The following is a 27,781-nucleotide window of genomic DNA, read 5'->3' on the forward strand; positions in this document are numbered from 1 at the left end:
TTTTAAATTATTTTTAATGTTTATTTTTTGAAAAAAGATGAGTTCCTTTGCTTCAGATTTTCTGCTAGTCCCTACCCAACTCTGCCAATTTCTGCAGCAATTACGCACAGTGAAGAACAATTATGTTTTTTATAATACTGTCTTTTCCCCCCATCATTTCTAGACTTTAGAGATCTTTAGAGATACAGCGCAGAAACAGGCTCTTCAGCCGATAGTCTATCTCTGATGGAGATGTTGAGATCAGGCAACGGAAGGGAGAGGTCAGAGATGATCCAAGTGAATTTGAGTGCAGGATGGAAATTGGTGGTGAAGTTAATGAAGTCCATGAGTTCTGCATGGGTGCAAAAGGTAGCTCTGATGCAGTCGTCAATGTATAGACACACTGAACCTTTTTTCCCCTTGTATATGTGTATGTATAATGGGTGACGTTTCGGGTCGAGACCCTTCCATATATATATATATATATACACAGGCTTTGGACATTTCCCCTTTGTTTATCATATTATTCACAGTGCTGTGTTTGTCATGTTATTCACAGAGTGCTGTGTTTGTCATGTTATTCACAGAGTGCAATGTTAATCATATTATTTGCACAGTGCTATGTTGACCATGTTATTTGCACAGTGCTGTTTCCAGGCGTGCAGTGTTGGAGCAGCTCTGCCTGTCATTGTTCTGTCTGGGACAATGAAACTCTCTGGACATTTAAATTAAGGCGCGCTGAGCCCCTCCCCCTCCCCATGGCCACGCCCAGATAGGCCCCTCCCTCTCCTCAATGGCCCCTTCCCCTGGTTAAGCCCCGCCCCTCCCCAGAGCACTCGCGAGACTTCCCGGCCGCTGTCGCCTATAAAGATCGTCACTTCCGCCGCGCCGCTCCCTCTCGTCCCTCACAGCCGCCGCCATCATGAGGTGAGGTCACCCACCGCCCGCAATCCGCCGCCATCCTCCCTCCACACCCGCCCCTCCACCCATCCGACACCTCCTCGCGGTTCAGCCCCGCCGCGGCTACACGGAGCGGCCGCGATCGGATCCGTCCGCCGCTGTTCCACTGCGGTGGAATGTGGTTCCCTGGACCCGGGCCTCTGACATGGGGCGGGGGGGACGAGATTAGGGGTTCGGTGGAGAGGACGAGGACGAGGGGATGGAGAGGGGAGAGGTGGAGGAGGGAATGGAGGGGGGGGGGGTGGAGGAGGGAATGGAGGGGGGAGGAGAAGGGAATGGAAGGGGGGTGGAGGAGGGAATGGAGGGGGGAGGAGGAGGGAATGGAGGGGGGAGGAGAAGGGAATGGAGGGGGAGGGGAGGGAATGGAGAGGGGAGGGAATGGAGGGGGGGAGGAGATGGGAATGGAGGGGGGGAGGAGATGGGAATGGAGGGGAGAGGAGGAGGGGGAGGGAATGGAGAGGGAGGAGGGAATGGAGGGGGGGTGAGAAGGGAATGGAGAGGAGGAGGGAATGGAGGGGGGGAGGAGGAGGGAATGGAGGGGGGGAGGAGAAGGAAATGGAAGAGGGGGAGGGAATGGAGGGGGGGGGGAGCAGGCAATGGGAGGGGGAGATCAGGGAAAGGGGAGAGGAAGTGATAGGGAGGAGGTTAAGGCAGAGGGGAGAGGAGGAGGGGGGGGGGGGCATGAGTCACCAGTGCTAGCCCAGTCCTCTGCCTAAAGCAGATGTGGGTATTGGGGTGAGGGTGTGACTTACTGCGGACATTAGGTGAACGGTTACTATTGCAAAGCGTGTTCATAATTTATAAGAGTCCAGAGTGTTAAATTGACAATGCTTATTTTGAGCAACAAGTGGATGACTTGACTTTGGAGAATTTAATTGGAGCTTTCCTTGCATTACAGTAGCAAAGTATCTCGAGATACTCTCTATGAAGCTGTCCGGGAAGTCCTTCAGGGATCCCAGCAGAAGCTTCGCAAGTAAGTAATGTTCCCGATGTTGGGGGAGTCCAGAACCAGGGGTCACAGTTTAAGAATAAGGGGTAGGCCATTTAGGACTGAGATGAGGAAAAACTTATGTATTGTTATTCCCTTATGTATCTATACTGTAAATGGATTGATTGTAATCATGTATTGACTTTTTGCTGACTGGTTAGCAGGCAACAAAAGGTTTTTTCACTACCTCGGTACACGTGACACTAAACTAAAACATGACCCCTGAGATGTGGGATGTCTGGATGGAGGCGATGGCTGTGAAATGGTGCCTAAACCTACCGACTATGGCATATCGACTCAGTGGGCTGTTTCTATGTATAGCAATAATCTTCCCGATCTATATGCACAAAAAGGATCACTGTACCTTGGAACACGTGATAAAAAAGGAACCTTTGTGAGCGGCGCAGTCGTAGAGTTGCTGCCTTACAGCGCTAGTGAGCCGGGTTCAATCCCGACTACGGGTGCTGTCTGTACGGAGTTTGTATGTCACCTGCGTGGGTTTTCGCCAAGATCTTCGGTTTCCTCCTACACTGCAGAGATGTACATGTTTCTAGGTTAATTGGCTTAGAATAAATGTAAATTGTCCCTCATGTAGGATAGTTTTAATATGCGGGGATCACTGATCAGTGCGGATTCAGTGGGCCGAAGGGCCTGTTTCCGCGCTGTATCTTTTTTTTTAAACGGACTTCAAAGGTGTTGCACAAACCTTTGACAGTGGACCATGATGTACGCTGCTATATCAAAATAACAGAATCAACCATGTCACAACTCTGCAGTAATGATAGAGCTTTAAAATATTTGTCAGGTGTGTTTACTAATTCTGCAAATCTTTTGAATATCATTTTAGATTCCTGGAATCCGTGGAGCTGCAAATCAGCTTGAAGAACTACGACCCTCAGAAGGACAAGCGTTTCTCTGGCACTGTCAGGTTCGACTTCTTGTTGTTCAACCCAGTTCTCAGTGCACAAGCTGTGGAATAGGAGTTCAATTGGTTTGTTCACAAATGCTCCTTCCACACGGCTTCAGCACTGATTAAACATGGGTAGTCCTGCCTGAAAAGGTGTGGACGGACCTTTACCCTGGGTCTTAAAATACTAGGGAAGGTATGGTGAGGCATTATTGCCGATCCTACCGACCATTTGTAAGCAGTAAGCTGCTGGTGGATAAGCCCGAGAAGCCAGCAGCAAGGGTAAGGCATTTACAAAAGCTTTCCTTGAATGCTGTCTGCATTTCTGCAGTTTCCCCAGGCTTTTAACACTCCCATCGTTGTGCCTAGGCTAAAGACTGCCCCTCGCCCCAAGTTCTCCATATGTGTACTGGGCGACCAGCAGCATTGCGATGAGGCAAAGGCGGCCGATCTCCCTCACATGGATATCGAGGCTCTGAAGAAACTGAACAAAAACAAGAAGATGGTGAAGAAGCTTGGTGAGTTTGAGGGTCATAGAGTCCGTAACAGCATGGAAATGGGGCCTTCGGCCTAACTTGCCCACACCGCCACATGTCCCAGCTACACTAATCCCACCTGTCTGCCTTTGGCCCATATCCCTCTAAACCAGCCCTATCCGTGTTCCTGTCTAAATGTTTCTTAAGTGTTGCAATAGTACCTGCCTCAAATAGCTCCTCTGGCAACTCGTTCCATACACCCACCACTCTTTGTGTAAAAAAGGTAGCCCTAAGGTTCCTACTAAATCTTTCCCCCCTCAAACCCTTACTCTGGGCTAGAGAATCTGCCCGATATATTCCTTGTGTGTACACAATTAAAAATGGAGTGGTTGCAAGTACACTTGAACCTGGGTCTAAAGCATGCTCATTTGGGTAATGTGTTAAAGGCCTTTATTTCCATCATTGGTTCCTAGTGTTTATTAAAGAAGACCAAATATTAAGTGATAGAGCAGAGGTAGTTTAGACAAAAGTCTAAACTCGTTGCATTTGTCCAATGCATCTGAGCCGATAGATCCCATTTGAAGGTTGTGCTGGAATCGAAGGCTGGCGGGGTGAAAGGTGAGCACCAGGGGGCACTGTCTGGGGAGGGGGCGGGGTGGTGAGAGCAAATGTCGGGGAAATAGAGGTGGTATTATTAAAAGCAGTGTGGATGGAGAGGGGGGCAAGGAGTGCAGATGTGGTGGAGAACAGAGCCGATAAGAGACAGGAAGGGAGGAGGTTTGGTGTCGACAACTGGGAGTCATAGTCGTGCAGCATTTTATTAAGCCCTTCGGCCCAACTTGCCTATGCCAATCAAGATCCCCCACCTACACGTGTCCCAGCCTGCCTGCGTTTGGCCATATGTTTTCAGTAAATGTCAATGGATAAAGTTTGCCTCCTGAGATGGAGACATTAAGAAAGGGAAGGGGTGTTAGAAATTGTGCAAGTGAATGTGAGGGAAGGCTGGAAGTTAGTGATGAGCTTAATGAAACTAGGTTCCACAGGGATGCATGCAGTCATGGAGAAAGTTGAAGTGATGTGGGAGTAGGTTTGGAACAATGATCCTTCCACACAGACAAGGAAGAGCCAAGTGCAGCTGTGCCCCATGTGTTTGCCTATGGCTATGTCTTTCATTAGTAGATAGGTGGGAGGAGCACAAAGGCAAATTAAGGATAAGCACACGTTTCCAAGGGGCGAAGGGGGGGTGTTAGCAGGGGGGGCAACCAGTTGGATCTGTGTGGGAATAAAAGCCTTATGTATTATTAGGCAACTGAACCATCCTCTCACCAACTGGTGACGGTCCTGCCCCACCATCTACCTCATTGAAGACCCTCGGACTATCTTTAATTGGACTTTACTGAACCTTATCTTGCACTGAATTTTATTCCCTTTATTCTGTATCTGTATGGCTTGATTGTAATTATGTATAGTCTTTTCACTGACTGTATAGCATGTAACAAAAAATGTTTCACTATACTATACATGTGACAATAATTAACTAAAACTGAAAAAAAAATTGTCAGCTGTAGTTTGCAAGATGCATCCATGGTCCTCAGGTTTATAAACGAGTGACATTTTTGTCTGATTTTCTGACCATTGTGAAGGTATTGTGTCAAACTATATGTGCATTCCTTTACAGCAAAGAAGTATGATGCGTTCCTTGCCTCAGAGTCCCTGATTAAGCAGATTCCTCGTATTCTGGGCCCTGGTCTGAACAAAGCTGGCAAATTCCCCTCCCTCCTCACCCACAACGAGAACATGATCACCAAAGTCGATGAAGTCAAATCTACGATCAAGTTCCAGATGAAGAAGGTGGGTATTTCCTCAATTGACATTAGACTTTAGAGATACCGCGCGGAACTAGGCCTGCCGAGTCCGTGCCGGTCAGCGATCACCCGCTCACACTGGGGACCACTTACAATATTTCCCAAAGCCAATTAGCCAACGCACCTCTGCCTGTGGAGTGTGGGAGGAAACCGTAGCACCTAGAGAAAACACAAGGTTACAGGGAGAACGTACAAACTCCGTTCAGACAGCACCTGTAGTCACGATCGAACCTAGGTCTCTGGTGCTATAAGGCAGCAACTCTTCACGCTGTGTGCCACTGACGCCTGATGAAATACTGTGGAAAAAGTTGTTTCTCGGGTTCCTATTATATATATATCTATTATATATTATATATAATAGATATCGGGGTCCTATTATATATTATATATAATAGATATCTGTTTCCTATTATATATTAGATTTAATAGATATCGGGTTCCTATTATATATTAGATATAATAGATATCGGGTTCCTATTATATAATATATATATCCTATTATATATATATATATATATGTCTTTCTCTTATCTTAAAGTGATGTCCTCAGCTTCATCTGCAGTGAGAAAAAGGATTGGGAGTTGAGCTTGTAACTCTACTTGAGTTTTTCCTCGAGTCGAGAATCCTACCTATTTAGTGCAGCATTGGTAGCTTGAGAACTGGTGTCAACTCTTTGAAATGAAGTTGTGCGTTTAACCGTACCTGTTTCCCTCTCCCAATTCCCAGGTTCTGTGCTTGGCTGTCGCAGTGGGACATGTTAAAATGACTGAAGAGGAGCTGGTGTACAACATTCACCTGGCCATCAACTTCTTGGTATCACTGCTGAAGAAAAATTGGCAGAACGTGCGTGCCTTGTACATCAAGAGCAGCATGGGCAAGCCCCAACGCCTCTACTAAACGTTATGTCAAATGTTTTGAAATAAAGATTTTACACAACATTTGATGGTCTGGTTTTTCAGTACCAAACATTTGGTGGTCAAAGTCCCACCACTACAACTGCAGGGTTTAAAAATCTGGCTTATTAAAGGCTGGATAGTAATCATGAAGCTACCAGACCCGGTTCCCCAGTACATTATCACCATTTCAAACTCATTTGACGGTGTCCACTGAAGTTGCGATTGTTCACTGAAACATGTAATATCTCCAATCATCAAATTAGTAAGCTGCTGAATACACTACAATGTTAAGCGAGCAACTTAAATGAAGCCTGTCTGTAATAATTGTGTAGGAAGGAACTGCAGGTGCTGGTTGACATTAATTAGCACAACATGGGTCAGGCAGCATCTCTGGAGAAAAGGAATAGGTGAGGTTTTGGGTTGGAACTCATCTTCAGACAAAGACAGGTTGTGGCAGGGGGACTGAAGACTAGAAAGGGCCAGAACAAAATGGCCGGCTACAGATGATCTCGGGAAGGATGTATTCTATAATGGCCCATTGTTGGCTGGGGAGGATGTGCACATTTTGTCTCAAAAAACCCCCCCCACAACATTCATGTATAAGATCATAGCAAATAATGTGCCATACAGTGACCCAACTGTTTGAAGCAGTAACTCTCCAGAAGGTTAATAATCCTGCTCATAAATGATGTGGCTACTAGACCATGAAGCGGCTGATTATCCAAAACCAGTACCCCCGTTCCTGCTTTCTCCCCATATCCCTTAATTCCGTTGGCCCTAAGAGCCATATCTATCTCTTGTGAAAACATCCACTGAATTGGCCTCCACTGCCTTCTGTGGCAGAGAATTCCAGTCACAACTCTTTGGGTGAAAAAGTGTTTCCTCATCTCAGTCCTAAATGGCCTACCCCTTATTCTTACACACTGACCCCTGGTTCTGGACTCCCCCAACATTGGGAACATGTTTCCTACATCTAGCCTGTCCAATCCCTTGAGAATTTTATATGTTTCTTTAATCCTAAATTCCAGTGAATACAAACCCAGTCGATCCATTCTTTCATCATATTTATTCACAAAATGCTGGAGTAACTCAGCAGGTCAGGCAGCATCTCGGGAGAGAAGGAATGGGTGACGTTTCGGGTCGAGACCCTTCTTCAGACTGATGTCAGGGGGGCAGGACAAAGGAAGGATATAGGTGGAGACGGGAAGAGAGGGGCAGAGGAACAGAGGAAGTTGGAGAAGTCGATGTTCATACCACCGGGCTGCAAGCTGCCCAGGCGAAATATGAGGTGCTGTTCCTCCAATTTGCGGTGGGCCTCACTATGGCACTGGAGGAGGCCCATGACAAAAGGTCAGACTGGGAATGGGAGAGGGAGTTGAAATGCTCGGCCACCGGAAGTCCAGCCTGGTCAATGCGGACCGAGCGCAGGTGTTGAGCGAAGCGATCGCCGAGCCTGCGCTTGGAGGAGGTGCAGGTGAACCTTCGTCTCACCTGGAAAGACTGGGTCCTTGGATGGAGTTGAGGGGGGAGGTAAAGGGACAGGTGTTGCATCTCGTGCGGTTGCAGGGGAAAGTGCCCGGGGATGGGGTGGTTTGGGTAGGAAGGGACGAGTGGACCAGGGAGTTACGGAGGGATGTCAGTCCTGCCATCCCGGGAATTAACCTGGTGAACCTACGCTGCACTCCCTCAATAGCAAGTATGCCCTTCAAATTAGGAGACCGAAACTGCACGCAATACGTTTTGTAACTGTTGGTGCCAGAAATGTGGTGACTCTTCTGTGTACTTTGTGTATTGTATACAAGATGCAAAGAATTTCATACTACCTTGGTGCATGTGACAATAAAGTATCATTGAATTGAACTGAGCAAAGAAAAAAAAAACCCAGAGTGCAGCCAAATGAAATAGACTTAAAAGAGTGTAGCGATGGTGATGGATATCAGTGGATCCGCTTCTGGGATCAGTGATCGTATTACCGACCTGTGATGAAAATACCGACTTGAATGTTTGGATTTTTAATGAACAAAGTTTATTTTGAATTATAGCAAGTTGAATAACTGCAAGAGCATTATCCTGCAGCAGAATTGTGGGCAGCACAGTGGCACAGCTGCCTCACAGCACCAGAGACCCGGGTTCGATCCTGACCACGGGTGCTGTCTTTACGGAGTTGGCACGTTCTCCCTGTGACCGAGTAGTCCAGTTTCCTCCCACATTCTGAAGACGTGCAGGTTTGTAGTCGAATTGGCTTCTGTAAATTGTCCCCAGTGTGTAGGATAATGCTCGATGGTCAACAGGGGCCTGGTGGGCCGAAGGGCCCGTTTCCACCTTGTCTAAAGAAGGTGGCTTATTCCACTCTGCCCCCACCCCCATTCTCAATGGCAATTAAAGGTGGACAACAAACTCCTTGGTTTGCCCATGACACCCACGTTCAAAAAAATGTTCCTGGTCTTGAACCCTTCTTGAGCACAACAAAGTAAATGCATGGTCTCAGACAACAGAAACCATGGCAACAGAAACCATAGTGGCTTGGATTTCTTTGGTGCGGCAAGTCTCTTGCTCTGTGACCTTTTAACGAATGGGGCGGCACAGTGGTGCCCCGGTAGAGCTGCTGCCTTACAGCGCCAGAGTCTCGGGTTCAATTCTGATCACAGTTACTGTCTGTACAGAGTTCGTAAAAATGGTTTGTGTAAAATGGAGTACTTTGTCAGTGCCCTTTGTGTGGTGACTCTTTGCATACCTTGAGTATGCAAAAACAAAGAATATCACTCTCCCCGTGACTGCGTGGGCTTTCTCCGGGTGCTCCGGTTTCCTCCCACACTCCAAAGACGTACAGGTTTGTAGGTTAATTGGCTTTGGTAAAAATTGTAAATTGTCGCTCGTGTGGAGGATAGTGTGAGTGTATGGGGTGATCACTGGTTGGCACGGACTCGGTCGGCCGAAGGGCCTGTTTTCCGCTTGTATCTCTAAATTCTAAAGAGTGCTGATTTGCAGTGTACCTGTTGGTGGCGCTGCTGAGCCATCGTGAGAGTTGTGGGAGTTGCAGATTGTAAAAGGAAATGGGGGAGAATGTTCACAAGTTATAGGAGTAGAATTAGGCCATTCGGCCCATCGAGTCTACTCCGCCATTCAATCATGGCCGATCTCTGCCTCCTAAACCCATTTTCCTGCCTTCTCCCCATAACCCTTGACACCCATTCCAATCGAGAATTTGTCTATCTCTGCCTTTAAAAAATCCACTGACTTGGCCTCCACAGCCCTCTGTGTTCCACAGATTAACGGTGGCGCAGCGGTAGAGTTGCTGCCTTGCAGCAAATACAGCGCCGGAGACTCAGGTTCGATCCTGACTACGGGCGCCGTCTGTACGGAGTTTGTACGTTCTCCGCTCTTGTAAGAGCTCTTAAGCTCTTAAGGATAGCGGAGTCAGGTGGTACGGGGAGAAGGCAGGAACGGGGTACTGATTGAGAATGATCAGCCATGATCACATTGAATGGCGGTGCTGGCTCGAAGGGCCGAATGGCCTCCTCCTACACCTATTGTCTATTGACCTGCGTGGGTTTTCTCCGAGATCTTCGGTTTCCTCCCACACTCCAAAGACGTACAGGTATGTAGGTTAATTGGCTGGGCAAATGTAAAATAAAAAAAAATAAAAAAATTGTCCATAGGGTGTGTAGGATTGTGTTAATGTGCGGGGATCGCTAGGCGGCACGGACCCGGTGGGCCGAAGGGCCTGTTTCCGTGCTGTATCTCTAAATTAAAAAAAATCAAACTACCCTCTGACTAAAGAAGTTCCTCCTCACCTCCTTTCTAAAAGAGCGCCTTTTAATTCTGAGCTATGACCTTGGGTCCTAGACTCACCTACGAATGTGTAAGAATAGCTGCTGGTTGCTATGGAAATTATGGGCTAGACAAGTGCTTCTTAAACTGGTGAATGGTTCACCCAAGGGTGAACAAAATTATTTTGGGGTGAATGAAACTGGAGGGGTGCATGACTTAATTTATTCAGATATATATATATTTTTTTCTCTCACAAGGGAGAATAAGACGAAAATTACCAAAAAAAAACATAAGAAAAATTTAGTCGAGGTTGAATGAAATGTTGTGATAAAGACTCAAGGGTGAATGACACTGAAATAGTTTCAGAAGCACTGGGCTAGATGACCTCAGATCGGCCCATGTCCCCACCATGTTACTGCTTATGAATCTACTGCTGTTGTTAGGGAATACCAACAAGGATGATCTGAGATTTTCAACAATAAAAAAGAAGAGGAGGAATTTATTTAGTCAGAGGGTGGTGAATCTGTGGAATTCATTGCCACAGACGGCCGTGGAGGCCAAGTCAATGGATATTTTTAAGACGGAGATTGACAGATTCTTGACTAGTGTGGGTGTCAGGGGTTAAGGGGAGAAGGCAGGAGAATGAGGTTGAGAGGGAAAGGTTGATCAGCCTTGATTAAATGGTGGAATATACTAGATGGGCCGAATGGCCGAATTCTGCTCCTATAACTTATGAAATTATGAAAAAATGTATTTGCTAGACTCCCTTGATATCAGTTTTGGAGTTAGAGCGTTTGTGTTTGATCATAAGAGCTACGTTTTGCTCTCCAATCAATAGGATAGGTGGGAAAAGAAAAGGTTTTGAGACTTCAAAGTCTGAGCTGGCATTATTGTAATGTAAGACAGAAAGTGCAGGAGTAACTCAGCAGGTCAGGAACCACCTTTGGAGAACGTGGATAGGTGACGTTTTGGGTCCGACCCTTCTTGAGTCCCAACCCCAAACGTCACTTATCCATTTCTCCAGAGATACTGCCTGGCCTGCTGAGTTACTCCAGCATTTTGTATCTTTTTTTTGTTGTAAACTAGCATCTGCAGTTCCTTGCATCTACATTTTTGTAAAATATATTGAAATAGCATAATAGTCTACTCGAGCTGAACCTCTGCTCACTTTCATCTTTATTTCCTAACAACTGATCTTTCTGGTTTCCAAATGGATGTGTATTGTATGGTTAGACAGACATTTGACACCCCCTGTGTATATTCTGGTGAATGACAGGACCCCTCTGTAGCATAACAGGTGATCGATCCTATATTCAATATAAGACGATTAATTCTATATAGATACTAGACCAAGTGGACTGCGTTGGGCCCAAACCTCTCCTGGTTCAGCACCCTCCCCTTCCCCCCCTCCCCTCTCTCCTCAACCCCCCCTCCACTCCCCTCTCCCCCCTTCCCCCCTCCCTCCCTCCTCCCCTCACCCTCCCCTTCCCCGCCCCCCCTCCCCTCCCCACCCCGTCCCACCCCCCTTCACCCCCCTACCCTCGCCCTCTTCCCCTCCCCCCCCACTCCATCACCCTCAACCCCCTTATCGTCCCTCCTTCACCCTCCCTCCACCCCTCTCCCTCCCTCCCTCCACCCCTCTCCCTCCCTCCCTCCACCCCTCCCCCTCCCTCCCTCCACCCCTCTCCCTCCCTCCCTCCCTCCCTCCACCCCTCTCCCTCCCTCCCTCCACCCCTCCCCCTCCCTCCCTCCACCCCTCTCCCTCCCTCCCTCCACCCCTCCCCCTCCCTCCCTCCACCCCTCCCCCTCCCTCCCTCCACCCCTCTCCCTCCCTCCCTCCCTAGAAGATAGATTTAAACTTTAAAATGTGAATAACTTTAAAAATATAACACCGATTTCAATAAAACTACTTGCATTATCACTAAAACGACGATGGCGAGTAAGGTGGGCCTAAAATTGTCACGCTATCGTGCACCGTTTTGGCTGAAGTTCGATCACAAACAAACAAACAAACGAGAGTTTTAGTATATAGATTTTGTGAACATACTGCATATAATAGGGTGAACAAAAAAATCCCTGGTACATAGTATAAACAGTTCCCCTTGTATTTACGACAATGGCAGGCCCTGTGTAAATAATAATGAATAATAGGCACAATAGATTAGACACACTGCGCGAATAACAGATCTTAGCGGGATCAGCAGTCTGCGTGAAACATCTGAAGTCTTAGGCAGCACATATAAATTCAGAAACTGAAGGTTGTGGACCTGGTAGCAGAGTCAGTTACATGCGGCACGGTAGCGCAGCGGTAGAGTTGCTGCTTTACAGCGAATGCAGCGCCGGAGACACAGGTTCGATCCTGACTACGGGTGCTGCACTGTAAGGAGTTTGTACGTTCTCCCCGTGACCTGCGTGGGTTTTCTCCGAGATCTTCGGTTTCCTCCCACACTCCAAAGACGTACAGGTATGTAGGTTAATTGGCTGGGTAAATGTAAAAATTGTCCCTAGTGGGTGTAGGATAGTGTTAATGTACGGGGATCACTGGGCGGCACGGACTTGGAGGGCCGAAAAGGCCTGTTTCCGGCTGTATATATATGATATGATGATGATAACATGACAAAAGATGGTGACAATTTGGGGTTTTTAGCTGATAAGCTTCATTCAAGTGAATTTGAGTGCAGGATGGAAATTGATGGTGAAGTTAATGAAGTCCATGAGTTCTGCATGGGTGCAAAAGGTAGCTCTGATGCAGTCGTCAATGTATAGACACACTGAACCTTTTTTCCCCTTATATATGTGTGTGTGTGTATGTATATATATATATATATATATGTATGTATGTATGTATGTATGTATGTATGTATGTATGTATGTATGTGTGTGTGTGTGTGAGAAGGAACTGCAGATGCTGGTTTAAGCCGAAGATGGACAGAAAAAACTGCAGATGCTGGTTTACACCGAAGATGGATTGTGCTGTCAACGGTGGTGATGAGGCCGTTACAAAAGTCGCATTTCAGGGGCTTTTAGATGGGCTCGTGGATGTGCAGGGAATGCAAGGATATGGATCACATTCTGACAGAAGAGTTTAACAGCTTCATGAAGATAGACACTAAAAGCTGGAGAGACTTGGCGGGTCAAGGCAGCATCTCTGGAGAAAAGGAAGAGGTGACATTTCGGGTCGAGACCCTTCTTCAGGCTGAGAGTCAGGGGAGAGGGAACCAAGGGGGTATGAAAAGGTACATTGAACGAATGAATGAAAGAATTGCCAAAAGACAGATCAAAGCCAGCAACGATGATAAAGGAAAGGTGGAGCCCACAATGGAGCATTGTTGGCTGTTTGTATTACTCGTGCTCACCTTCCACAGTCAACAATGGACCATTCTACCCTACACACGAAGGACAATTCACAAACCTACAAACCTGCCCGTCTTTGGAATGTGGGAGGAAACCGGAACACCCGGAGAAAACCCACGCGGTCACTGAGAGAATGTACAAACTCCGTACAGACAACACTCGTAGTCAGGATCGAACCCGGGTCTCTAGCGCTGTAAGGCAGCAACACTACCGCTGCGCCACCATGCCGCACAATTGTCCGATATGACTTTGCGAGCATCTTCATCTGAATGTGATGTTTTATAATCGTTGCCGTGTTTTGTGGCATTGTTGGTCTTAACCAGGTCAATGTGGTTGGTATTGTTTCATTCAGTCATGTCAAGCAGACAGGCAAAGGTTACTGCTTAGAATTTTAACAGTCTTTCTGATGTGCTTTTAAACTTTGAGTTTAGCAATAGGCATTCTGGCCCAGGACAGTAAATATCCATCACATTATGTAGAAAGGTTAGTGTAACTAGATAGCTGGGAACATTGAAACTACTATAGCTGCTGAGATACAGATTTAAACATAATAGATCAACACATGCCTGTTTAGTTTAGTTTCGAGATACAGTGCAGAAACAGGCCATTCGGCCCACCGTGTCCGCGCCGACCAGTGATCCCCGCACATTAACACTATCCTACACACGCTAGGGTCACACACTACACACATAATTTTACAATGTTACCAAGCCAATTAACCTGAAAACCTGTACTTCTTTGGAGTGTGAGAGGAAATCGGACCACCCGGACAAAACCCACGCGGGCATCGGGAGAACATACAGGCAGCACCCGTACTCAGGATCGAACAGGGGTCACTGGCGCTGTAAGGATTTAGCTCTACCACCGTGCCACCATGCTGCCCTGTTGTATAAGCAGTTTGAACAAATCCTACAGATAATGGCCTTAAAATTCAATAACAAAGCACCAGCTTTCTCAGCACACAAAGGTCGATTATTTGTGGAGCAGAAAGTTGTATTAATGCTCTCATCCCTCTGGAAATTCACCAATCAAATCCCTCAGTAGGTCCCGACCCAAAACGCCACCTACCCATGTGTGGGAAGAGACTACAGATAATGGCTTGCACCGACGATAGATGCAGCTCGCAGGAGTAACTCAGCGGGACAGGCAGCATCTCTGGAGAGAAGCAGTGGGTGACGTTTTGGGTCGAGACACTTCTTCAGACGTCACCCACTCCTTCTCTCCAGAGATACTGCCTGCCCCGCTGAGTTACTCCAGCATTTTGTGTCTATCCACGTTCTCCAGGGATGAAGCCTGGCCCACTGAGTTATTCCAGCACTTTGTGTCTTTTTCCTCAAAGTTTTCAACTTGGGGAAAAAGTGGGAAAAAGTCCCAAAAGTAATTGGGTATTTTTAAAGGAGAGGTGGACAGGTTCTCGATTAGTATGAATGCAAAGGTTATGATGAGAAGGCAGGAGAACGACATTGAGAGGGAAAGATAGATCAGTCACGATTGAATGGCAGACTGGACTCATTGGTTGAAATGGCTCCTAATTCTACTCCGAAGACATACTGTGTGGAAAAGACATACCGAGTCCACACCAATCAGCGATCAGCGTTCTATCCTACACACACCAGGGACAATTTTAAAAAGTCAATCAGCCTACAAACCTGCACATCTTTGGAGAGCGGGAGGAAACCGGAGCACCCGGAGAAAACCCACGTAATCACAGGGAGAACATATAAAGTCCGTTTATGGAACCACTAGGTTTTACACTGTGTTTCGCCTTGCTGCCAATGGACAGTGGAAGCAACACTGAGATAATTTTAGTTTAACCTTTTCTGAGCCTTTGGACTTGCTATTGTAATCATAGAGTCAGACAGTGTGGAAACAGGCCTTTCAGCCCAACGTGATCATGGCGGCCAACATGTGCCATCCGCACTAATCCCACCTGCCCGCGTTTGACCCATATCCCACTAAACCCATCCTATCCACGTACCTGTCCAAATGTATCTTAAAAGTAACAATAGTACCTGGCTCAGCTATCTCCTCTGGCAGCTCATTGTATATATACACCCACCACCCTTTGCGTAAAAAGGTTGCCCTCAGGTTCCTCGTAGAGTCATACAACATGGAAACAACCCTTCGACCCAACTTGCCCACACCAACCAACATGTCCCATCTACACTAGTCCCACCAGCCTGCATTTGGCTCATACCTGTATCACTCTAACTGTCAATAGACAATAGGTGCAGTGGTAGGCCATTCGGCCCTTCGAGCCAGCACCGCATGTCCTATGCATGTACCTGTCCAAATGTTTCTTAAACGTTGCAATATTACCTGGCTCAACTACCTCCCCCGGCAGCTCATTCCATACACCCACCACCCTTTCTGTGAAAAAGTTAACCAGTGGGATTTTATTAAATCTTCCCCCCCCCCCCCCTCACTTTAAACCTATGTTCTCTTCTTCTCGATTCCCCTACTCTGGGCAAAGACTCTGGGTATTTACCTGATCTATTCCTCTCATGATCTTGTACACCTCTATAAGATCACCTCTCATCCTCCTGCACACCATGGAATAAAGTCCTAGCCTGCTCAACCTCTATAGCTCAGGCCCCCCGAGGGAGGGGGAGGGAGGGGGGGGAGCGTGAGAGTGGAGGGGGAGGGGGGGAGGAGAGGATTCTGTACCATTGCAGGAGAGGTTTGGGCCCAACAGGTCCACTTGGTCTAGTATTACCTATAACATGGTGACCAAAACGGAACACAATACTCTAAATGTGGCCTCACCAATGTCTTACACAACTGAAACATGACCTCCCAACTTCTATACTCCAAACTCTGACTGATAATATTATTTTGCATCCGCCCTTTAATTTATAAACTGTGTTATTCATCTTACATTAAAATATAGGCCAAAGGTTTTTGTGGGGGTGGGAGGGGGGGGGGGGGGGGACTTGAGGACATTACAAAATTTTCTGATGTCTTGTTATTGATATCCCATGATCTAATATCTGACTCACCCAGAAGGAATATAATGTGGAAAAATCTGAGGTCATCCCAATTGGAAGGAGAAGTAGAAATGTGGAGAATATTGTAGATAGACACAAAAAACTGGAGACCCTTCTGGTCTCGACCTGAAACGTCACCTGTTTCTTTTCTCCAGGGATGCTGTCTGACCCGTTGAGTTACTCCAGCTTTTAGGGCATATCTTCAGTGTAAATCATGAGTCTGCAGTTCCTTCCCACACATAGAACATGTTGTAATTGGGGAGAGGTTGAAAGTGCTGGCGTTTACGATGATTTGTGAATCCTTGTTCACGATTCCCCATTTGTGAACATCCCATCACAGAAAGCATTAAACAGATCAGCCATCGTGGAATGGCGGGATAATAATAATAATAATAATAATGCATTTTATTTATATAGCGCTTTTCATATACTCAAAGACGCTTTACAGAGATTTTGAGAACATAGGGAAATGAATAAATAGATAAATAAGTAAATAAATAAATAAATGAACAGAGAAAGGAGACAGAAGGTGAGGTGACCTTCAGTGGTTGAAGGCAGTACTGAACAGGTGAGACTTCAGCGATGTTTTGAATGTGGTGAGTGTGGAGGAGTCTCTAACGGTTTGGGGTAGTGAGTTCCATAGGGTGGGAGCAGCGATGGAGAAAGCCCTGTCCCCCCAGGATCTGAGTTTGGTCCGGATGTGGGGGGATAGGAGATTGGCAGCAGCAGAGCGGAGGGTGCAGGTGGGAGTGTGCCTGTGGAGGAGGTCGGTCAGGTAGGATGGGGCCAGGTTATGGAGGGCTTTGTAGGTTATGAGGAGGATTTTGTACTGGATTCTCTGGGGGATGGGGAGCCAGTGGAGTTTATAAAGGACGGGGGTGATATGGTCACGGATCGAGGTGTGTGTGAGTAGACGGGCAGCGGAGTTTTGAATGTATTGAAGTTTATTGATGGGATAGACTTGATGGGCCGAATAGGCCAAATTCTGCTCCTATAACCTCCGAGCTTACGAATGGTCCCGACCCGAAACGTCGCTCATCCTTTTCCTCCAGAGGTGCTGCCTGTCCCGCTGAGTTAACCCAGCACTTTGTGTTTATCTGCTGTGCTAAATGTTTGTTAACATTGTAAATGGCCTGCCCAGTAAAAACGAACGGTTGTCACTTTAAATGTGAGCAGGCTGTGTATGTTCGCTGATGAAGTGCAGACTGTAGGATTGCAGCACGCAATAAACACATGGTAAACCACACACATTATACATAGGCAAGCATCGTTCGAGGCACCACATCCAGCCGAGAGTCACGGGGAAATAAGAACTGCACCACAGAGGATGTTTCGGCCACACCAGGTGAAGAACCCTTGCAGGAACGCTTTGAGTCTTCTTCTAACTCATCAAGTGCGACTTTCACCCTGAGTTGCTACTGATCCAGGTAAGATGTGATGAAACGTTCATGTCTCGTGTATCACTGAGCATGAAAACTTTCATCTGCTGAGATCTGTCTATCGCTGTCGAATGGGGTGAACGGCCTTCCTACATTTAATGAGCTGTTGCCAACTTCAAATCTGACTCAAGAAACCGTGCGAGTGAAAAAAGGCAAAGGAGGTAACTCCGGCAGTAACCATGGAGACAGAAGGGGAGAGGGGGAGAGAGGCCGAGGAAAGAGAGTGACAGAGCGAGATAGAGATTAAAGACGAGGATGAAAGTAAAAGAAGAAAGAGAGAGAGGAAAATAATCTTTTAAATGACGAACAAGGAAACAGGGAGAAAACAGAGGTAGAGAGGAGAGGGGAAGAGGAAAGTGAGACTAGAGAAAATACATGGGAGAGAGGCAAAATGATGTGAAAGAGTAAACAAAAAAAACAGGGGAGAGTCGAAGGGACTGGACTGAATAGACAGCTATTCATTTTCTCCAGAGATACTGTCTGAGCCGCTGAGTTACTCCAGCTTTTTGTGTCTACAGTTTAAACCAGCATCTGCAGTTCCTTCCTACACTGAATAAACAATGATTAGTTTACTGCAGTTTAGTTTAGAGATTCAGCGCGTAAACAGGCCCTTCGGTCAACCGAGTCCGCATCGACCAGCGATCTCCGCACGCTAACACTATCCTACACACACTAGGGACAATTTACATTTATACCAAGCCAATTAACCTACCCATAGTCAGGATGGAACCCGGGTCTCTGGCACCATAAGGCACCAACTTTACCGCTGCGCCACCGTGCCGCCCTTTGAAAAAGAAAAGGGGAGATAGACAATAGACAATAGACAATAGGTGCAGGAGTAGGCCATTCAGCCCTTCGAGCCAGCACCGCCATTCAATGCGATCATGGCTGATCACTCTCAATCAGTACCCCGTTCCTGCCTTCTCCCCATACCCCCTCACTCCGCTATCCTTAAGAGCTCTATCCAGCTCTCTCTTGAAAGCATCCAACGAACTGGCCTCCACTGCCTTCTGAGGCAGAGAATTCCACACCTTCACCACCCTCTGACTGATGGATAGAAAGAGAGAATGAGAGAGGGAGAAGTGGAAAGAATGAGAATAGAATGAGTCCAGACGCCCTACATCTTGGAAGAACGAAAGATATTTTCAGAAGGTAGACACAAAATGCTGGAGCAACTCAGCGGGACAGGCAGCATCCCTGGAGAGAAGGGATGGGTGATGTTTCGGGTGGAGACCCTTCTTCCGACTCATTCCTACCACAGTGAACCTTGCAACCTCACCTCCCCATTCGCACTGTGTAGGAAGGAACTACAGATGGCTGTTTACACCAAAGATAGACACAGAATGCTGGAGTAACTCAGCGGGACAGGCAGCATCTCCGGAGAGAGGGAATGGATGAAGTTTGGGATTTTCTTCAGACTGAGAGTCAGGGGAGAGGGAGTCTAGAGATATGGAGGGGCAAGGTGTGAAAACGACAGATCAAAAGGGAAGCAGCTCAAGGAAAATGTAGAATGGTTAATTGTTAGCAGAGGGGAAGGTGGCAAGGAGGCATGCACTCGGTAATTTAATGAGAGTTGTAAGCTGCCCAAGCAAATCATGAGGTTTATGGTTATGGTTGTTATGTTCCTGTTAGCTGCTGTTATGGTTCTGAATGGGACTCTCCTCTCCTCTTGGCCAACACTTATAGGCGACGTTTCAGGTCAGGACCCTGCCCATGTCCTCCAGAGATGCTGCCCGACCCACTGAGTTACTCCAGCACTTTGTGTTCCATGCAAGATTCCAGCATCTGCAGTTCCTTGTGCTTCCCTTTGAATTTCTTTCTCAGGGTCACCTTGGTTTTCAGTGGAAGTATTGAGGTGGAAAAGGGCTATGATGACTTGGAGATGGGAAGGCAGAGTCTCTGAGGGATTGTTTCATTGTCCGTCTTCTGATCGATCCAGGTCTCCTTCCTCCGCTGAAGCCAAATGAGCGCTCTACCGAAATCTACGAGCCTCCTCCGATCCCAGCCTGCCTCCTCCCTGCACAGGCTTCCCCTGGGATCCCGTGACAACATTCCACATCCAGGGACACTGAAGAATACCAGTGCATCTGCAGAGGTAGGGAATGGGATAGTGGGGTTGCAAGGTCGACTGTGGTAGGAATGGAGGAGGCATCGAGCCACACAGCACGGACACAGGCCCTTGACACGGACAACTTTCCCATGCCAACCAAGATGCCCCAACTATGTTCATACGTTCTAGGGGCAGAATTAGGCCGTTCGGCCCATCAAGTCTACTCTGCCATTAAATCATGGTTGATCTACCTTTCCCTCTCAACCCCATTCACCTGCCTTCACCCCATAACCTCTTGGAGCGCAGCGGTAGAGTTGCTGCTTTACAGCGAATGCAGCGCCGGAGACTCAGGTTCGATCCTGACTACGGGTGCTGCACTGTAAGGAGTTTGTACGTTCTCCCCGTGACCTGCGTGGGTTTACTCCGAGATCTTCGGTTTCCTCCCACACTCCAAAGACGTACAGGTATGTAGGTTAATTGGCTGGGTAAATGTAAAAATTGTCCCTAGTGGGTGTAGGATAGTGTTAATGTACGGGGATCGCTGGGCGGCATGGACTTGGAGGGCCGAAAAGGCCTGTTTCCGGCTGTATGTATATGATATGATATGATAGGATGAGGGGTAATCTTATAGAGGTGTATAAAATCATGAGAGGAATAAATCGAGTAGAATCCCTTGCCCAGAGTGGAGGAATTGAGGACCAGGGGACATAGGTTCAAGGTGAAGGGGAAAAGAGTTAATAGGAATCTGTGGGGTAACTTTTTCACAAAAAGGGTGGTGGGTGTATGGAACAAGCTGCCAGAGGAGGTAGTTGAGGCTGGGACTATCCCAACATTTAAGAAACAGTTAGACAGGTACATGGATAGGACAAGTTTAGAGGGATATGGACCAAACGCAGGCAGGTGGGACCAGTGTAGCTGGGACATGTTGGCCGGTGTGGGCTGGATAGACTGGGCCTGTTTCCGCGCTGTACCTCTAAACTAAAACGCAATTCATTAATCACTCACTGACTTCTACGGTTCCCATTTGATGGGTTCCATTTTGTTTTGTAGATGTCCATCAGAGAGCAGCAGTCTCTGCAGAAGGAAGGCTCTGCGCTACTCAGGTGAGAAGGAGTTTCTATCATATCTTTGTAGATATTCATACCAGTGGAAAGGCAGACTTAGTTGCCCAAACCTGACCTCCCAACACTGACCGGGTGCAATTTGATGAGTGGCCACTAGTGTTCCACAGAGATCAGTGCTGGGACCTCTGTTGGTTCTGATATACATCGTAGACGTGGACGAAAACATAGATGAGGTTTGCAAACAACACAAATATCAGTGGAGTTGTGGGCAGTGAAGAAGATTGTTCAAAGGATGCTGCAGGATATAGCTTTTCACTGTACCTCGGTGCACGTGACAATAAACTAAACTGATATATAAGGAGTTTAGAGAATCTTGGATTGTCTTCTCTGGAGCGTTGAAGGTTTATAAAATTATGAGAGGTATAGATTGGGTATTTTTCCCAGAGTGGAAATGTTAAATAGCAGAGGACACAGCTTTAAGATGAAAGGGGGCTGTTTAAACATAGAAACATAGAAAGTAGGCGCAGGAGTTGGCCATTCTGCCCTTTGTACCAGCACCGCCATTCAATATGATCATGGCTGATCATCCTAAATCAATAGTCTGTTCCTGCTTTTTCCCCATATCCCTTGATTCTGCTAGCTCGAAGAGCTATATCTAACTCTCTCTTGAAAACATCCAATGAATTGGCCTCCACTGCCTTCTGTGGCAGAGAATTCCACAGATTCACAACTCTCTGGGTGAAAAAGATTTTCCTCATCTCAGTCCTAAATGGCCTACCCCTTATTCTTAAACTGTGACCCCTGGTTCTGGACTCCCCCAATATCAGGAACATTTTTCCTGCATCTAGCCTGTCCAATCCCTTAAGAATTTTTATATATGTTTCTATAAAATCCCCTCCCATTCTTCTAAATTCCAGTGAATACAAGCCCAGTCGATCCATTCTTTCATCATACGTCAGTCCCGCCATCCCGGGAATTAACCTGGTGAACCTACGCTGCACTACCTCAAAAGCAATAACGTCCTTCCTCAAATTAGGAGACAAAAACTGCACACAATACTCCAGGTGCAGCCTCACCAGGGCCCTGTACAACTGCAGTAGGACCTCCATGCTCCTAAACCCAAATCCTCTCACTATGAAGGCCAACATGCCATTTGCTTTCTTTACTGACTGATGTACTCCAGGCACAGCCTCACCGGGGCCCTGTACAACTGCAGTAGGATCTCCTTGCAGTAGGGCAACCCATTCCTTCTCTCCAGAGATGCTGTCTGACCCGCTGAGTTACTCCAGCATTTAGTGTCGACCTTTAGTTTAATTTGGCATCATGTTCGGCACAGAGATGTTGTGCCAGTGGATCTATTCCTGTGCTGTAATATTCCATGTTTATATGTACATTGGAGGCAATTTGGAGAGGATTCAATAATGGGATGAATGGAATGAAGAGGGTGTCTAAAGAAGAAAGGCCAAGCTAGATGGGTCTTTACTCATTGAGGTTCTGAAGGATGGGAGATGATCTTAACGAAACAAATATGATTCTTAAGGGACTTAATGGTGTGGATACTGGGAAGGGTTTTACCCTCGTGGGGAATTTGGAACCGGTAGACATAATTTCAGAGTGAAGGATCACTAAGTAGTCATTTTGTCTCTCAGTCTGTTATTGCTCTTGGAAGCTGATTCATCAACTGGATCTAGTCCATGGATGAGTCAAGGGTGTTACAGATCACCAGAAAGGTGGAGCTGAGACCAAAATCAAATCAGTCTTGACCTTATTGAATGGTGATGATACTAAGCTGGGGGGTAGTGTGAATTGTGAGGAAGATGCAATAAGGCTGCAGGGTGACTTGGACAGGTTGAGTGAGTGGGCGGATACATGGCAGATGCAGTTTAATGTAGATAAGTGTGAGGTTATTCACTTTGGAAGTAAGAATAGAAAGGCAGATTATTATCTGAATGGTGTCAAGTTAGGAGGAGGGGGAGTTCAACGAGATCTGGGTGTCCTAGTGCATCAGTCAATGAAAGGAAGCATGCAGGTACAGCAGGCAGTGAAGAAAGCTAATGGAATGTTGGCCTTCGTAACAAGAGGAGTTGAGTATAGGAGCAAAGAGGTCCTTCTACAGTTGTACCGGGCCCTGGTGAGACCGCACCTGCAGTTTTGGTCTCCAAATTTGAGGAAGGATATTCTTGCTATGGAGGGCGTGCAGCGTAGGTTCACGAGGTTAATTCCCGGAATGGCGGGACTGTCGTATGTTGAAAGGCTGGAGCGATTGGGCTTGTATACACTGGAATTTAGAAGGATGAGGGGGGATCTTATTGAAACATATAAGATAATTAGGGGATTGGACACATTAGAGGCAGGAAACATGTTCCCAATGTTGGGGGAATCCAGAACAAGGGGCCACAGTTTAAGAATAAGGGGTAGGCCATTTAGAACGGAGATGAGGAAGAACTTTTTCAGTCAGAGAGTGGTGAAGGTGTGGAATTCTCTGCCTCAGAAGGCAGTGGAGGCCAGTTCGTTGGATGCTTTCAAGAGAGAGCTGGATAGAGCTCTTAAGGATAGCGGAGTGAGGGGGTATGGGGAGAAGGCAGGAACGGGGTACTGATTGAGAGTGATCAGCCATGATCGCATTGAATGGCGGTGCTGGCTCGAAGGGCTGAATGGCCTACTCCTGCACCTATTGTCTATTGTCTATTGTGTGAGCAGATTTGGGTAGCCATATAGCCTACTCATTTTATTTTAGTTTATTGTAGTTTATTTTTGTTTAGTTTAGTTTAATTTAGTTTAGTTTAGAGATACAACGTGGAAACAGGCCCTTTAGCTCACCGCGCCCGTGCCGACCAGCGATCTCCACGCACTAGCACTATCCTACACACGCAAGGGACAACTTACAGTTATACCAAGCCAACCAACCCATAAACATGTATGTCTTTCAATAGACAATAGACAATAGGTGCAGGAGGAGGTAATTCGGCCCTTCGAGCCATTCAATGTGATCATGGCTGATCATTCTCAATCAGTACCCCGTTCCTGCCTTCTCCCCATACCCCCTGACTCTGCTTTCCTTAAGAGCTCTATCCAGCTCTCTCTTTCGAGTGTGGGAGGAAACCGAAGCACCCGGAGAAAACCCACGCAGGTCACGGGGAGAACGTGCAAACTCCGTACAGACAGCACCCGTAGTCAGGTTTGAACCAGGGTCTCTGGCGCTGTAAGGCAGCAACTCTGCCGCTGCGCCACTGTATTCTTGCCCCTAGTTTGATACCTAGTCACTGCGGTGACTGGGGCATTTTTGGGACTGAGTTGAAACATGTTCCAACACAGTGAATGTCGTGGCTTTTTCTTGCAGGAAGGAAAAACCAAAACTACAGAAGTCAGAACGGGAAAGCACCACTGCAGCGGCCTCCACCGCTCTCGCTGGTAAGGGGTGAGAAGGAGACTCTCTTTGCAATCCACGGTGATATCATTTACGTCCGGCATTCATCGTTTATTTACAACTAACCTTGGTATTGTAGAAACCAGGACCACAACTCTGTGCTGGGGGATGTGAGAGTGGTTTAAACATAGGACTTGTTGGAAGAAAGTTCAGAGAGTCATCCAGCATGGAAGCAGGCCCTTCGGCCCAACTAGCCCACGCCGACCAACATGCCCCATCTACACTAGTCCCATCTGCCTGTGCTTGACCCACAACCCTCTAAACCTGTCATGTCCATGCACTTGTCCAAATGTCTACCGACGTACATTGTAAAGCTTTTGTTGCCTGCTAAGCAGCCAGCGGTAATAGTTGAGATTTGACAATAGTCTCGGAGATGATGCAGAGTGGCGCCAGTAATGAATAGCTTTCGGAACTATACGATAGAGTGGTAAAGAAGGCGTTTGGAAATGTCATGGACTAGAGAGCATAGCTTGAAGGTGAGAGGAACAACGTTTAAAGAAGTGCGGGGCAAGTCTTTAAACAAAGGAACACGCTGCCAGGGTTGGAGGTGGAGACAGTGGCATTGAAGGTGGCATTTAAGAGGCTTTTAGGGAGGCACATGGATATGCAGGGAACGGAGGGACAAAGAACACATGCAGGCACAGGAGATTAATTCAACTTGGCATCATGTTTGGCATGGGCAAAGTGGGCCGAAGGGCCCGTACCACATTGCATGCTTGGGAAGCAATTTACTTTGTCATTTGGTCACTTCTGAGAAAGCTTTTTCATTGCACAGCTTACTGACTGCACAGTTCCACATTATAACTATGGCCATTCCTCAGAAATACCTCAGAGCATTCCGAAATTATATCAATAACACACTGTGTGTGTATTGTGGCACGGTGGCGCAGCGGTAGAGTTGCTGCCTTACAGCGAATGCAGCGCCGTCAGAGACTCGGGTTCGATCCTGACTACGGGCGCCGTCTGTACGGAGTTTGTACGTTCTCCCCGTGACCTGCGTGGGTTTTCTCCGAGATCTTCGATTTCCTCCCACACTCCAAAGACGTACAGGTATGTAGGTTAATTGACCGGGCAAATGTAAAAATTGTCCCTAGTGTGTGTAGGATAGTGTTAATGTGTGGGGATCGCTGGGCGGCGCGGACTCGGTGGGCCGAAGGGCCTGTTTCCGTTCTGTATCTCTAAATCTAAAAAATCTAAATCTAAAATCTAATTACACAATATGGTATAAAGTATCCATTCACTCATTCATCCATTAATGAATTAATTGATTCATTCATTCACTCATTCAAATTAAAGAGGTTATATAAAAGCTTATCTCTTAAGGATAGACATTTGTTGAAGTTCAATATCCTGAGGTTTCGTTAATTAAAAAAAAAATTTTTTTTTTAAATTGATTTATTTTTCCGGTTAATGCAATACAACAGATTGACTGTACAGTTGTGAAAGTTAAATAGTACGAAATCATTGTATCAAAAATAAAACAATATAATCACACGTGTGTTATTTTCTGACCGAAAAAAAGGTGTAGGCAGAAGCCAAAGCTTATTGTGCTTACCCTTAATACTTAACAAAATATTTTAAAAAACACAACATCATAAGTCAGAAGCAGATAAACAAAACATAAAAAGAAACACAAATATAGTTTTATATTTTCCTGTTTAACAGGAATTTTCCTGTCCTTCTGCAGATGGTGCGGCAGAAACAAAGAACGTTGAATGTCAAGAGGCTCCTCAGGAGGTGAGGGTTTCTGACTGAGGGTTCGGAAACCTGTTACACATGGACATACAGTGAAATGGGTTATAATCCGATCCAGCGTGAAAACAGGCCCTTCGGCCCACCGCCCGCCAGAGTCCACCATTAGTTCTGCGTTATCCCACTTTCCCATCCACTCCCAACACACTCGGGGCAAATGTACAGAGGAAGATTAACCTACAAACCTGCACGCCTTTGGGATGTGGGAGGAAACCGGAGCACCCAAAGGAAACCTACGCGGGTCACAGGGAGAACGTGCAAACTCCGCACAGACTGCACCCGGCGTTAGGTTCAAACCAGGGTCTCTAGCGCTTTCAGTGAGCAGCTCTTCCATCTGTACCACTGTGTTGCTTTGAAATCAGTTTGAACATTATGCCTTGCAGCGCTAGAGACCCGGGTTCAATCATGACCACGGGTGCAGTCTTTACGGAGTTTGTACGTTCTCCCCGTGACCGCGTGGGTTTTCTCCGGCTGCTCCGGTTTCCCCCCACATTCCAAAGACGTGCAGGTTTGTAGGTTAATTGGCTTCAGTACAAGTTGTAAAATTGTCTCTGGTGTGTAGGATAGTCCCAGTGTGCTGGGATCGCTGGTCGGCACGAACTCGGTGGGCCGAAGGGTCTGTCTCTATGCTGCACCTCTAAACCGAACTGAACCACATTCCGAAGACGTGCAGGTTTGTAGGTTAATCGTCTTCTGTGAAATGACCCTCGTGTGTAGGATAGAACTGGTGTACGGGTGACCCTTGGTTGGCATGGACTCAGTGGGCCGAAGGGCCTGTCTCTATGCTGCATCTCTAAACTAAATGATTATGTATTTTCAATGACGGACATATACACGTCTGAAGAAGGGCTTTGTCCTGAAACGTCACCTATTCGTTTTCTCCAGAGGCTCTGTTTGACCCGCTGAGTTACTCCAGCTTTTTGTGTCTATCGTAAATGAATATCCACACAGATACTTGGTGCCGGCAGAGATTTTAATTTTAATTTTCCTCAGGGTGTTTTCAAAAACAAAACCGAAGCTGCAAATCATATATAATGCCGGCATTTACCTCTATCATTTTCCTGTTGGTGACTAGTACGCCAGGACATAGTGTTCAGTTTATGCAGAGGGATTTGATCAGCCCTGAAATGGGTTCTCTGCAGAGGAGAATATTGTGGCAGCCATTTTATGAGACAGGGTTGGAACTTTGCCGAACTCAATCACAACAAGCTCATTGCAAATACCACGGGAGCTGTCTCCTGGACAATATCATGGAGTTTTTTTAGCCACACTTGCCTTTGAATTCTGAGCTTCAATGACCATTCTAATCCACCTGACGCAGTTGGAATGAACTTTACATGCGTCATGGAGTATTGGCAGTGGCAGAGCACAGGAGAATCTATCTTCGTTCCCGGGATCACAGTGGGGGGAGACTGGGGCGGGAGAAGATGATTTTTTTTTCTGCCCAAGATTTCCCCCCGTCAATGGCGGAAATGCCGTGAAGTTTGAAACGTCCGGGTTGGCGGTAGAGGAGGGGGGAAGGGGATTGAGGTTTAGTTTAGTTTAGTTTAGAGATACAGCGCGGAAACAGGCCCTTCGGCCCACCGGGTCCGCACCGACCGGCGATCCCCGCACATCAACACTATCCTACGCCCACTAGGGACAATTTTTACATTTACCAAGCCAATTATCCTACAAACCTGCATGTCATTGGAGTGTGGGAGGAAACCCAATGATCTAGGAGAAAACCCTCGCAGGTCACGGGGAGAACGTACAAACTCCGTACAGGCAAGCACCCAAATTCGGGGTCGAACCCGGGTCTCCGGCGCTGCATGCACTGTAAGGCAGCAACTCTACCGCTGCGTCACCATGACCGCCCTGGAGGTG

General features: G+C 47.0%; 1 protein-coding gene across 1 annotated transcript; it reads left to right on the plus strand.

Moving 5' to 3' along the window:
- The first annotated feature begins 821 nt into the window (after positions 1-821).
- On the plus strand, positions 822-6,113 carry rpl10a (ribosomal protein L10a). Its single transcript, XM_078420457.1, has 6 exons — positions 822-906; positions 1,838-1,912; positions 2,775-2,855; positions 3,204-3,352; positions 4,989-5,161; positions 5,902-6,113. Exons 1-6 carry the CDS (start codon positions 902-904, stop codon positions 6,070-6,072), a joined length of 654 nt encoding a protein of 217 aa, XP_078276583.1. The 5' UTR covers positions 822-901; the 3' UTR covers positions 6,073-6,113.
- Positions 6,114-27,781: the final 21,668 nt, after the last annotated feature.

The sequence above is a fragment of the Rhinoraja longicauda genome, chromosome 24 (assembly GCF_053455715.1).
Source record: "Rhinoraja longicauda isolate Sanriku21f chromosome 24, sRhiLon1.1, whole genome shotgun sequence".
In the NCBI taxonomy this organism is placed as follows: domain Eukaryota; kingdom Metazoa; phylum Chordata; class Chondrichthyes; order Rajiformes; family Arhynchobatidae; genus Rhinoraja; species Rhinoraja longicauda.

What these genes read in the sequence shown, in the direction of transcription:
- rpl10a (XM_078420457.1), top strand. An exon ending in TCCCAGCAGAAGCTTCGCAA is followed by an intron (nt 1,913 to 2,774) that starts GTAAGTAATGTT and finishes ATATCATTTTAG; the next exon opens with ATTCCTGGAATCCGTGGAGC. An exon ending in GAAGATGGTGAAGAAGCTTG is followed by an intron (nt 3,353 to 4,988) that starts GTGAGTTTGAGG and finishes ATTCCTTTACAG; the next exon opens with CAAAGAAGTATGATGCGTTC.